Genomic DNA, 12,714 nt, shown 5'->3' on the forward strand with positions numbered 1-12,714 from the left:
CTCCTCTCTCTCTCTCTCCTCTTCTCTTCTCTTCTCTTCTCTAGATTTTTCACAACTGACCTGAGAGCTGTTTCAGTATAGTAAGTTGCATTAACATTCTGACCTTTGGGGTTACAGAGAGTAGGATGCCTAGTCCTATCCCCATCTCAATTTTGTCGCCTTTTACAACTCGAGGGGTAGAGGACAGTATTAAGAGTGGGGGGACAATGTAACAGAGGAACAGTATGTATGGCTCTAGTCCATAGGGACACCCCATATAAACCCTAAAGTATCAGCTGCATGCTACTGAGCAGATTTTAACCCCACAGTAACATGCAGCCAATACCCCAGATAGGGTGCCTTTTGCACCAAAAAATACAGTCCAATGAAAAACTCCAAACTGAACAAGTCTTCACTTTATGGAAACCCCAGTCAAGGGTCTTTTTCACAAAAATAATATCATGATTTATTTGTATTACTAAAGTATACTGTGTGTTGGGAGAATTTGAATGTAGAAGTTTATTTTTACACTTGGTCTGTATTTGTGTTGTTCCTTTTTCCCTTTCAGAGTTTGCGGCTAGCGAGCCAGTGGAAGGGTTTGAGGAAGGTGCTCTTCTGATGTGTTTCTCTGACCTCCGCCAACTCCTAGACCTCTTCATGACTGATGATTGGTCAACATATTTCCATGACTATGGCTCGGAGAGTTCCAAATACTTGAGAGTCAATCCAAACACTGCCATCATTATAGTTGAAAAGTAAGTCAGGAATTTGGGTTTGAATATTTAAGATATCCATGTGTTGTTGTTGTTAGGGCCTGTGTTTCTCAGGTGTTTGACAAGTTCAGAAGCTTTGTAGTTTTGCTATGATATATTGTTCCTGACGAGACAATTTCATTATCTTTTGATTAATATTGCAGGCTTAGAGAAGGAGAAAAACGTGGAATGTTTTCAATCTTAAAGAGAAGTGACAAGAAGAAACTCTTAGAAACTGTGTTGAAGCAACTTAAACAACTGACACAACAGCAGCACTCGTTATAATTAGAGGATCTCCGAAGACTTTACTTCCAGTTCTTCCTGTCACAAGTTCTTGTCTTCATAGCCTAACCAATGGCATTTAATTTTCCTAATTTACTGAATTTTGAATTATCTGACATTAACACATGATTTTATCACTTCAATTTCTTAGGCTTTCATCCAACCCAGTATTTTAAGTTCCAGTATTCTGTTGTGTACCAGGTGAAGCTTGATTTGTCATCAATGAACCCTCTGTTGTAGGCATGGCATATGAAAGGATTATGTTATTAGTCCAATGATACCAACTGTACAGTTCACACAGTCTCAGATGTGTGGGGTGGGGGTGCTTGTTATTGTTATTATTGTTGCTGTTATATAGCCTGCATTGGCATTGGGAATGCAGGAGTTACCGAGGGAACAGAATCACCCTCTCAGGTTCCAGGCAGAGAGTCCTCCACCCCAATTATGTTAGGGTTTTTATATGGGCAGCAGAGCTGAACAGTAAATATGCATTTGGGGGTGGGAGAGGGTGGTAACTCTTGTAGAAAAATGGTAAGAATTCCTGCCTTGTAGATCCTCAGGGGACTTTTCTTCTAACAATATGTTGGTTATATGTGGATGTCAACGTTATCAACTCGCTATGTACACTGCAAAGTTCAGAAAGCAAATCAATTTTTAGCAAGATTTGGCAATAGTTAAACTATTAATTTTTCCAGCAAGATTTATAGTGAATATCTATCAAAGCAAATGGAATTAAGATCAGTATCTTTTTGATAACGTGCTGAAAAGGTTTTCGAAAATTTCTAAAGGTTACAGGTTCTTCCCCACCCCCTCCACCATACCTAAATGATGCCTTTGAATTAACGAACTGCACATTTTCATTTGGCCGAAAGACTGACTGCAAGATCCGTTACACTATTTGACTTAGTTGCGATAGTTTTGATTCATTCCATAGATCCTTTATATAAGTTCTCTTGTTTTGTCAGGCCTCGGCTAAATAAAATCATCCTGGTATTGGATGAGTGAATATTGAATAGAATAGCAAAGGAAGGCTTGTAGAAAGTTTGTTGTATTCCAATTGTGTTTACAAGCAAGGTTGAAATAAGGTTTACAAACAATTCATGCCATTTTGGCATCTTTAGTACCCTTATCTTTCCTGGGTGGGAGTGAAAAAGACTGCTCAATTTATGTTTGTGTTAATATAAGTGGAAGAGGACTGTTAGGAGAGGAACTAACGTGATGCAATTGGTACCCTTGCAGCCAAGTTAAGTGATAAACTACTTTTGTTTATTATGTGCATAGGGATTATTTTCATAGAATGAGCATGTCCATATAAATTTATATATATTGTATATATTACTCTCCCCCCCAACTGTGGGGGATGCATACCTATCCTCAAATGAAGATGTATACATACATATAAATACCCCTTTCTCACATATAAAGGGGGTGGCAAAGTCAAAGCACATACACAGTACATACATATACATTAAAATCCATTTAATACCCCTTCCATCTTGGCACCTAGTGGATAAAATTGTTCTTGTCCCCTGCCACACTGTTCAAGTTGAAGGTAATGCAGAGAGACACAACAGCCCCCCCCCCCCAACCTCCTCATTCCCTGAAACAAATGTGCAAAAATAGCTTTGCATATGTGATTAAAGTGCTTGGTAGGTTGTGTGTATCTGGGAATACTGAGGATAATACTTGCATATTCTAAAATCAGCCATAACTGATTTGTTAATATAAATTTATATAATTCCACCCTGTTAATATAAATTTATACAGTAATTGATGTAGGGACTTTAATAACATCTGTGTCCTTGGTAGCACAGTTGTTTTTAATATGTAAGGTTGATCTCCAATTGTAAACGAATGTGGACTCTGTTCCAGTTTGCTATCCCTGCTTTCAACACCACTTTTTTTCCACCATCGCTCTTACAACTCCATATGGTGTTTGATATACAACACCACACTTCCATTATTCAGTTTGATTTTGTATTTTTTCATTTCTATTGTACACAAAAATGGTTGTATTCATAGTTTCTTAAGAGTGTGTGTGGGCGACACATTTCAAATGACTTCTACAAATCAGTACAACGGCTGGAGCAACATTAGTTATAACTTGTATCAAGTTTCTTCTGTAAGTCTCTTATATATATTCACTGCAGGAACTGATCTATTTACCAACTGAGAAGAAATTTGAAAGACGAGATTCCTATACTTTAAGACGTTTGAATCTGAGGAATCTTGTGAATACAATCTCCACCTTGCAAAGGTTATTCATTGTAGATGTAAATGTATAGTTTATTGTGCTATGTAGATGCTGGCACTTTGAGCAGTTCACAGCTGCTTAGGATAAATTCAATTGTGATTGTGTGTGGGCTGCATTGTATGGGTTTTAGCCAGTTACAGATAGCACTACAAGTTATGTGAACATAAGGATAAATCCACATAATTTATTACTGCATCAGGGTCTTATTGAAGGTCAAGGTTGAACAGTGCAAGTAATTTGAAATTTGATTTTTTGTATACTTGTAACAACATAGAATTTGCCTGGCAACACCAATTGTCAGTTGATCTGTTGTCCCCAAAATTCTTTCAGGAGACCCACAGGTCCCAAATGACTGGCAATTTGCTCCCCAGATTGGCCTACAACTCGCACGAGGAGATTGTTGTCCAAGTAATGTTAGAATAGGGTAGTATGGGATAAGGTGCTCTATTGTCTGTGTGGTTATTACATGTGAAGTAGTTTGCTTCTGTAGCAAGGCCTGTTGTGTGTGGGTACGGTTTCAAAGCTAAGTGTTGGCACAGTCGTATCAGTGTAGTTTTTGTAATGAGAAGTATTTTATTTAGTTTTGTTGATCCCTGGGGAATGTAGGTGGAGTATGGCATTTGACAACAATTACCCCAGATACAGTCATCACACAGACATAAACCACTTTATACTACATTTGCCTACACTCGCACTTTCCTGACGCAACATAAAATTTCATAGTGACTTGTGACAAAACAAATGAATGGTCTTGTGGAGACTGAGTCCACTGTAAGAGGGAACTATGCCAAAGGATTGGTTAATTGATTTAATAGATACATCTAGCAATATCTGTTCTGTGCATTACTTACTGTATATCCAAAAGTAATCGAGATAAAAGGGAAAAGAAATGGGTGGATGGTGGGTGCATGCCTTAGCTGGCTACCTCCCTTATAAGGGGGGAAGAGGCCTTTTGGTATACAGGTGGACAGTTTGTGTGGCTAGGGTGGTTCGAGGCTAAATTGTCAATTTCTGACCATTATGGCTCCTTCACATACATGCGTACATTTTTTTCCAATCCCAGCACCTTGTGGATGAAGATCATGGATAATCTGTCCTGTACCACAGTGGGTCAAACAGTAGAGTAGGACGTGCTGCCTCCAAAGCAATGTGCCCCATCAGCCTCTTGAAAATTTTATGAAGCGAATAATGACTATTCATCTAGATTTTTTTTTTTTAAACTACTACTACTACTACTATTTGAGCTTACACCTGATAATGTTCAAGAGGTCAGATTTTCAAGGAAGGTCATTCAGGTCACCTCAGGTCACTCATGGGGAAGGTGTGAGAGGTCATCAATGTTGATATAGGCATCTGGTCCCCTTTTGTTTTTTGTAATACATAAATGAATGCAAATGTATTCTAAAAGACAAAATACTAATCCCTCAGAGGATGGCATCATTGGGCACCAACAGACTCCTTGTTGCCAGGATAGGCCCAATGTAGGTCTATGCATCAATGCCCCCAGGCTGATAATCTGTAGACCTGGTTTTTCTTGCACTTCACTTCTGTTTGACTTGGCATGAAGATATTCTGGCCTTGTCCATGATTTCCCTTGTTTATCTTGCCTCCCATGTAAGGGGGAAAAAACCTTTGGTATATGTATGTTCTTGCCTCAGATGTCAAAGGGAAGCCTATATAGTGAATGAATATATTCAACTGGTATCCTAGGTTATGTTCGAGTATTGTCAGCTGTGACAAATATCGCCCTTTAAACTTTGGAATGCCAAAACAATGTTCTAGGGGCTGGCAGAGTGGTATGCGACGTCCCCACATCCCTCACAGTCGCATGCTGATTTTTAATTAATATATTTATATTGTATATATATATATTTCCCCCCCCCCCACATCCCTCACAGTCGCATGCTGATTTTTAATTAATATATATATATATATATATATATATATATATATATTTTTTTTTTTTTTTTTTTTTTTTTTTTTTTTTCCAGCCAAAAAAAATGTTCACGCTTGGATTCAGGGCACTAGTCCTAGATTACCTAACAACAAATGTTGTGAACCACAGCTAGAAAATACCTGCCAGAAACTCAAGCTGAAGTTAGGGCCAACATAAATTAGAATATTTGCATCCCTGCAGAAGTCCTCAGTGATTCTGCTTAGACTTTCATGGTTCTAAGAAATGCTTGGTTGTCAACCTCTCCACTGACCCAAGAAGTAACATTTAAAACCCCACAGTAAAGTCAAACCCTGCATAAACTACTCGTAAGAACTCTTAACTATACATCCAGAGCTTGGTTTCAATGATAAGAATGACAGCCTGCACCAAAACACCAGTAGATCATCTACACACTAAAGCCAAGATCTTTCCCATAGATTATCACATGAGAATGATAGCTAAAGTTCTATGCAACAACCTGCCCCCAGTATTGCAACAATACCTCCATAAAAACACTCCACAACACTGTCAAATTCTATACTTCATCAGAAACCCAGAAATTAACGGCATTGAGCCAATCGATGAATCCACTGCCCTGGGTCACTTTCAGAAGACCCGCATTTGTTTCTGCTTTCCTTTTCAATTTTATTTTTTCATAAGTTATTTTGTTCATAATTTCCTCGGTATAGCTCGGCAACAAGCTGTAGGTTCTTCAAACATGAATGGAAGGTCATCTTGGTCACATTCAGTTTTCACACTTCGACTGACTGGTAACTCAAAAACAATGGAGAATTGTGAAGGTAATCTGTGTTTGGTGGGCTTGGCTGGTTCAGTAGCAAAGTTTGTTTTCATACTGCAACTCAAAGCTGACTCATCTGCTGCAGAACTCCCTGAATAGGAACTCGCGTTTGTCAGTCACTCTCCCTTGGACCATTGCTACAATGAGACTAATTCACTATGGTTTGCCACCAAACAAAAACACAAATAAATTATCTCTTGCACTTAAAATGGATGCTTTTGAATGTGAAACTTGAAAATTGCAAAGAGGAGAGCAGATGTGAAATGGGGTAAGAGTATGACAGAAAATTTTGAAAGTAATAAGATGTTTTGGAAAGAAATTAAGAGAGGAAGAGGAGGCGAATCAAGTAGGGAAGAAAAGGTAAAAGGTGCAGATGGATAGATGATAATGGAAGAGAAGGCAGTAAGGGGAAGATGGGCAGAATATTTTAGGGAGTTGCTAAATGTGAAGGAGGATAGGGAAGGAAAGATAGCTGCAGTGGGAAATGCGAAGAAAATGAGTGAGGAGAATGGAGGAGAAATAAGGAAGGATGAGGTGAAGGCAGTTGTTAAGATGATGAAAGCAGGTAAGGCACCTGGTCTGGATGGATGCCATGCAGAATGTCTGAAAAAGGGAGGTTCAGTGATGGTGGACTGGTTGGTGAGGTTATTTAATGTTTGCTGGAGAGAGGGTAGAGGACTGGAGAAGTGCCTGTATAGTTCCTCTTTACAAGGGAAAAGGGGACAAGTGTGAATGTAGTAGTTTCAGAGGGATTAGCCTGTTAAGTGTAGTAGGGAAGGCTTATGGGAGGATCTTGATTGAGAGGATTAGGAGAGGAACAGAAGGAGTAATTGGTGAGGAACAGTGTGGATTTAGGACAGGTAGAGGTTGTGTAGATCAGATCTTTCTGGTAAGACAGATATGTGAGAAAGCTATAGGAAAGGGGAAGGATGTTTTTTGGGCTTTTATGGATCTGGAAAAGGCTTATGATAGGGTAGACAGAAAGGCACTGTGGGAGGTTATGCAGATTTATGGGATAGGAGGAAAGCTTTTGGGAGCTGTCCAGAATTTTTATGAGAGTAGTAGAGCTTGTGTCAGGATTAGAAATGGAGAGAGTGAGTGGTTTGAAGTAAAGGTGGGACTTCGTCAAGGATGCGTTATGTCGCCCTGGCTGTTCAACTTATACATGGTTGGGGTGGTGCGAGAGGTGAATGCTAGGGTAGTGGGTCAGGGATTGGAGATGGTTAAAGAAAATGGAGAAAAGTGGGAGGTGAGCCAGCTGTTGTTTGCTGACGACACTGCGCTTGTGGCAGGATCGGAGGAGGGATTGAGGAAGCTGGTGGCAGAGTTTGGGAGAGAATGTGATAGAAGAAAGCTAAAGATAAATGTGGGTAAAAGTAAGGTGATGAGATGTACAAGGGGTGAAAGTGGCAGTAGACTGGAAGTGAACATTAAGGGAGAGCAACTGGAGGAAGTGGATAGTTTTAGATACTTGGGTGCAAGTGTAGCAGGAAAAGGTGGAGGTAGAATGTAGATTGAGAGAAGCGAGTAAATGCCTTGGTGGATTAAAGAGTGTAATGAGGAATAGACATTTAGGAATGGATGCGAAGAGGAGACTGTATGAAGGAGTGATTGTGCCAACAGCACTGTATGGGGCAGAAACGTGGAACATAAGAGAAGAAGAGAGGAGTTTGAATGTGTTTGAGATGAGGTGTCTGAGAAGTATGGTGGGGGTTACTAGGCTGGATAGAGTGAGAAATGTGGAGGTGAGGAGGAGAACAGGGGTGAAAAAGGAGCTGGGAGATAGGGTTGATGAAAGAATATTAGGATGGTTTGGACACATGGAAAGAATGAGTAAAGAAAGACTAGTAAAAGAGGTATGGAAGGCAGATGTGGAGGGAGTGAACATGAGGGGATGTCCTAGGATGAGGTGGATGGATGGGGTGAAGGGGGCTTTGGGGAAGAGGGGAATGTCTGTTGAGGAAGGAAGGGAGAGGACGGAAGACAGAGGTGAGTGGAGAATGGTTGTATATGGATGATGTGATTGCATGAGGAGGAATGGGGGGTGGGGTAGTAAGTGGGAGTAAATTTTGACGCAGCCCGAAGGGATTTCTCCCCGTCCTCTCCTTGTATGCAAGGGGGGGTCGCCGATTAAATGAAGCGGCCTTGCTGTGGATGTGCTGTGTCTTGCGACACTGCTTCTGACCCAGGGCGGTGGGCAAGGTGCAGGGATGACCCGTCATCCAGGAGGTGCTCAGATGAGAGGGAGGGGTGTGGAGTGTATTTAGGGATGAAATGGGTGGGAGTGTTTTTATGCCTTTCCCTTTTTGGCTACCTCCCTTGAAAGGGGGAAAAAGCCTTGGTATATGTATGTATGTATTAATTCATTGATACTTTATTATACTGTGACTGTCCCTCTGTTGTGCTTCCCCCCCCCCACTCTTAATGCTACCCTGTACCACTTATCTGATTAAACGTTTACGTTTTCCCCAAACCCTATGGTTGGGGAGAAAGAATATTGCCACAGTGTTCCCATTTGAGTTGTATAAGGTGACAAAAATGGGATGGGGATAGAACTAGGCATCCTACTCTCTGTAGCCCCAAAGGGGACATTCCCCCAAAAAAAGCGGACGTAAAAGGGATTGAGGAAGTCATCCAGGAGACAAGAAAAAAGGGAGGGTGGGAGTGGATTTATGCCTTTTGACTTTGGCTACCTCCCTTGTAAGGGGGAACAAGCCTTTGGTATGTATTTTTTTTCTCTCGTGTCTTCTTATACTTGTCATTTGAGCTTACACTGGTGCAGAGAAGAATCTTTTCTAGTGAGTTGAATCTATATCTACCTTTTGGAAACACAAGTAGAGAAACGAACGGTTGATAATCATATTCCCAAGGATTATAAGAGTATGAGGATGCAAAAAAGTAGCCTAGGTTCTTATAGGGGGTGCCAAGGAGTTGTTCTTTCCCCCTGGATCTTGTAGAAATTGTGAAACAAATTTTCACAAAGGTACAAGTACTAACGAGCCCCCTACTCTGAAGGTGCAGTCTTGCTGCAATGCCTTTGACATGAGTGGTGGGATGAGGGCAACCCTTCATCCACAAGGTGCTATGCAGAAGGTGATGGATGGGTGTGAGGTGGGTGTATGTGTACGTATTTACTCTGCCGCCACCTCCACCCTGTATGGAGAGGAAGACCCCTTGATATGCATATGTATGGGTAGTACCCCTCCCTAGTGGGGGGGAAATATGTCATAAATGAAAATTTAACAAGTTTCAGTATGCTTGCTTAATTTCTATGAATTCAGTTGTACATACTCTTTTGTATCTATAAATGTGCATATATTTTTTCAATTAGGTTTACATGAAATTGTGAATATGGAAATTGCCATGAATTTGCTAGAAAGTTGTTTTAATTCAATAGAATGTAATTTTCCCGTATGTCGAAAACTCTTTACTTTTCTCAAGTTGATCTGCCATTGTTCTTTTGGAGGGAAATCTTAATGTTGGAACTGTTGTGTGTATGAAAAGGAAGAATTTAGTTAAATGGCAGCAATTACCATTTTACCATTGCTTTTCATGATGCCCTTATTTTGCAATGTTGCATTTTGAAGGTGGTTAATTTTATTTTCACTTGTGCTTTTACTACATAGAATTGCGGAAAGTGTCTTGAACATTTGTAATTTAAATAATGATTGAACGAGTGTACCTCAAGACTGTATGCAGTCACCTCACAAAATTAAATAAAAGATCTGCTCTGGCAACGTCATCAAAGTGATATCGATATCGTATCTTCTTTGCCCAGAGGTCCCTGCAACCTGAATAGAAGTGACTGGTGTTGGCCATAACATAACTAGAAAGGATAACAATAGACTGAACCTTGTGGTGACCAAAGATCACTCTTCAGGTGAATTAAATTACTTGGCATTATTCTGGAAATTCATGAAACTGACACTGAATGTGATATGGTTTAACGTCGCACACTCCCCCCTATCGGGAGGCTAGGACGGTGCCCCTCACAGAGGTCTTTGACACTGAATGTAAATGGATAAAATCCACTATCAATGTTTATATCCTACATTGAACGAGCCTAAAATTTTATACACTGCTGTTGGGATAATTCCCTCAAGTTTTATTAGAAGGTTGGTAATTAATAATTGTGAATATTATTGTTCTGGAAATGTACTAGACTCCTTATGGTTCTGACCAGGTGCCTTCCCTTTCCTTCGAAACTCTGAACTTGATACATCAAACTCCCAAGTTCCTACCAGGGTCACACACATGATATAAAATTACCTAGAATTATTATATATTTTTTTAATATTGAATCTTGGTTTGCAAGATTAGGACCACTGAGTTAACCAAAGACGTTCAGATTTATAGTCGTATATACTAGAAGAAGGTTAGTCCAGGCCAAGGATGGACTTCAGTTTTTATGTAGACATGAAATTGTGATTTTTTCTTTTTTGTGGCATTGTCTCCAGTTATGTATAAATTAATCTAAATATACCCGACACTATAGAACATTACTCGTAGTGTTGATAGTGTAATTTCAACCAGGGAGGTACATAGTAGCTGAAGTGATGAATGCCTGGCAAGCTTTATTCCTAGAGTACCTTGATCACCAACCAGCATTTTTCTCTCGGTGAGCTAGTGATTATAGATACTCTTCTGAATCATATCTTGGGTTATGGCTGAGTAAAGACATTTTCAATTGGTAATGCGTGTTGGAGAATCTCGGACTATTATAACTTCGAGTTTCACTCGTTTTTCCAACTCGTAGCTCCACAACAACCAGCAGTGATCCATGGATTTTCCCATAGATTCCTCTGTGAAGAAACTTTAAACTATTGTCATGTGTTGCACTAGCATGGAGCAATCACCAGTTGTTGCCTCTCCTTGCATAGAAAAGGGGAGGAGAGGAAAATAAGCGAATTTGAAAGATAGCTAGTTTAGGCTCTTGAGTGCCAGCCCTGTAGATGGAGGTGAGGGTAACATTGATGGGTCTCGGAGATGGGCAACACGGAGGTGATTATATGACATCCATCTCATAGGACCACCAATGCAGGTACCTGGTGGTGGTTCCGACTCATAAATAAGCCAAGGTATCTTCCTTTAGAGTAATGGTAATTCGTGCCCTGGTAGAGAATGATGAGAGGTTCACGATGAAGCAGGCAATGTGTATTTATTTATTATTGTCATTTTTTTGGGGGGGCAGGGGGGATTCTCCCAACAGGAAAAGCTTAGCCAATATTTAATGCAATATGCCTTTGTGATCCTAATGTAAGGGAATATCTGTAAAATGATTGTGATTTACATCTCATTCTGATAACTGAATGATTTCATAAGTTAGGAATGACAATAAATATAAAGTTTTTATATTGTTATTTCATTAAGTCCTGCTTGGCTCCAAATTGTCACCAGAAAATAATATATATCTTGAAATGGATGAGCGCATCAGATCCGCAACGAAAGCATTCCATGGCTTAGGATCCTTGTTCAAATCAAATATTCTATTTAGAAAAACAAAGACATGACCATGTTCCACCATGATATGGCCTGTGCTCACATTTGGGGCCAAAACCTAGAGCCTCAATCAACTGGCAGACAAAATTACTCTGATTTGAGAATAATACTCTCAAATCAATCGGGGCCCATATATGATGGAGAGTTAAATTTATGGAGCAGGTGTTACACGTGAAGTCCAGGATCTAATACCCATACCTCAAGTGACTGACTACATTAGATCATCGAGACTGAGGTGACTTGGTCACATTCTCAGATCTGGACCAGACAGATTCACTTTTCATGTTTACTCCGAGAATATAGTTGGCAGGAGACCTCGAGGACGCCCACGTACTAGATGAAAGAATGTGGTGGAGAACTTATGAGCCCTGGACGTCGACCCCGACGATATAGAGATGTTAACAGCAGATCGGAGAGTCTGGAGGCATCTTTTTGTAGTGGCCAGGGGCCTCAATGGGCCTGTAGTGCCAAAGGAGTGAGTGAACCTACTAGATATGCTTGTGGATATAATTGAGTACCCTACAACTTCTTGCTATATTGTATGTTGGATCACATGAAACCCTTGGGCCTCAAAATCAGGATCAAGTATGAAAATTCCAAGACCTTCAGTACTTTCCAGTAACTCAAATGCCCAAGCTCTAGTAAAAGCCATCATAATTAGCCACCTTGCAGAATGGGGAACATGTGAAATATCGGGAAAAGGGGAGACCATTGTTGTCTTCCACAGTGCAAGCAGAGCATTCAACACGAAGGCTTTTATGTGATTTTCACATAATAATCTGCTCCCCTCTGCTCTCGTTTGCCCAGCTTTGCCCTCATACCCTCTGTCCTGCTCCCCTCTGCTCTGCAGTGTCCTATTCCACTGTGCTCTGTTCTGCCCTGCTACCTGCTTTTCTTTGCCCTACTCCCCTGTGCTCTGATGTACCCTGTTCTGCCCTGCTACCTGCATTCCCCTGTGCTCTGCCCTGCTCCCCTGTGCTTTGCTCTACCCTACTCTATGCCCTGCCCCCCTCTGCTCTGCTGTCCTGCTCTACCGGGCTCCCCTCTCCTCTCACCTCTGCCCTCCTCCCCTGTGCTCCGCCCTGCCCTCCTGTACTTTATTTCTTTCGCTTTTTTAGGTCGTCCTCCTCCTCTCCTCCTTTCTCCCTCGCCCCCGGCTCCTCTCACTTCCACTACCCTCCTTCAGTCTCTCCTTTACCATATCTTAAACTCC

The 12,714-nt window shown here is 40.8% G+C and overlaps 1 protein-coding gene across 1 annotated transcript in view; it reads left to right on the top strand.

The window, feature by feature from the left end:
* Sec15 (exocyst complex component Sec15) overlaps positions 1-5,176 on the top strand; it is a 30,320-nt gene extending 25,144 nt beyond the window's left edge. The window contains exons 14-15 of the mRNA XM_076188249.1: positions 548-734; positions 896-5,176. Of these exons, the coding sequence (XP_076044364.1) occupies positions 548-734; positions 896-1,016 (308 nt within the window). The 3' untranslated portion in view covers positions 1,017-5,176. The remainder of the gene's footprint in view (positions 1-547; positions 735-895) is intronic.
* Positions 5,177-12,714: the final 7,538 nt, after the last annotated feature.

The sequence above is a fragment of the Oratosquilla oratoria genome, chromosome 7 (assembly GCF_046742065.1).
Source record: "Oratosquilla oratoria isolate Oo_2021 chromosome 7, ASM4674206v1, whole genome shotgun sequence".
Lineage (NCBI taxonomy): Eukaryota > Metazoa > Arthropoda > Malacostraca > Stomatopoda > Squillidae > Oratosquilla > Oratosquilla oratoria.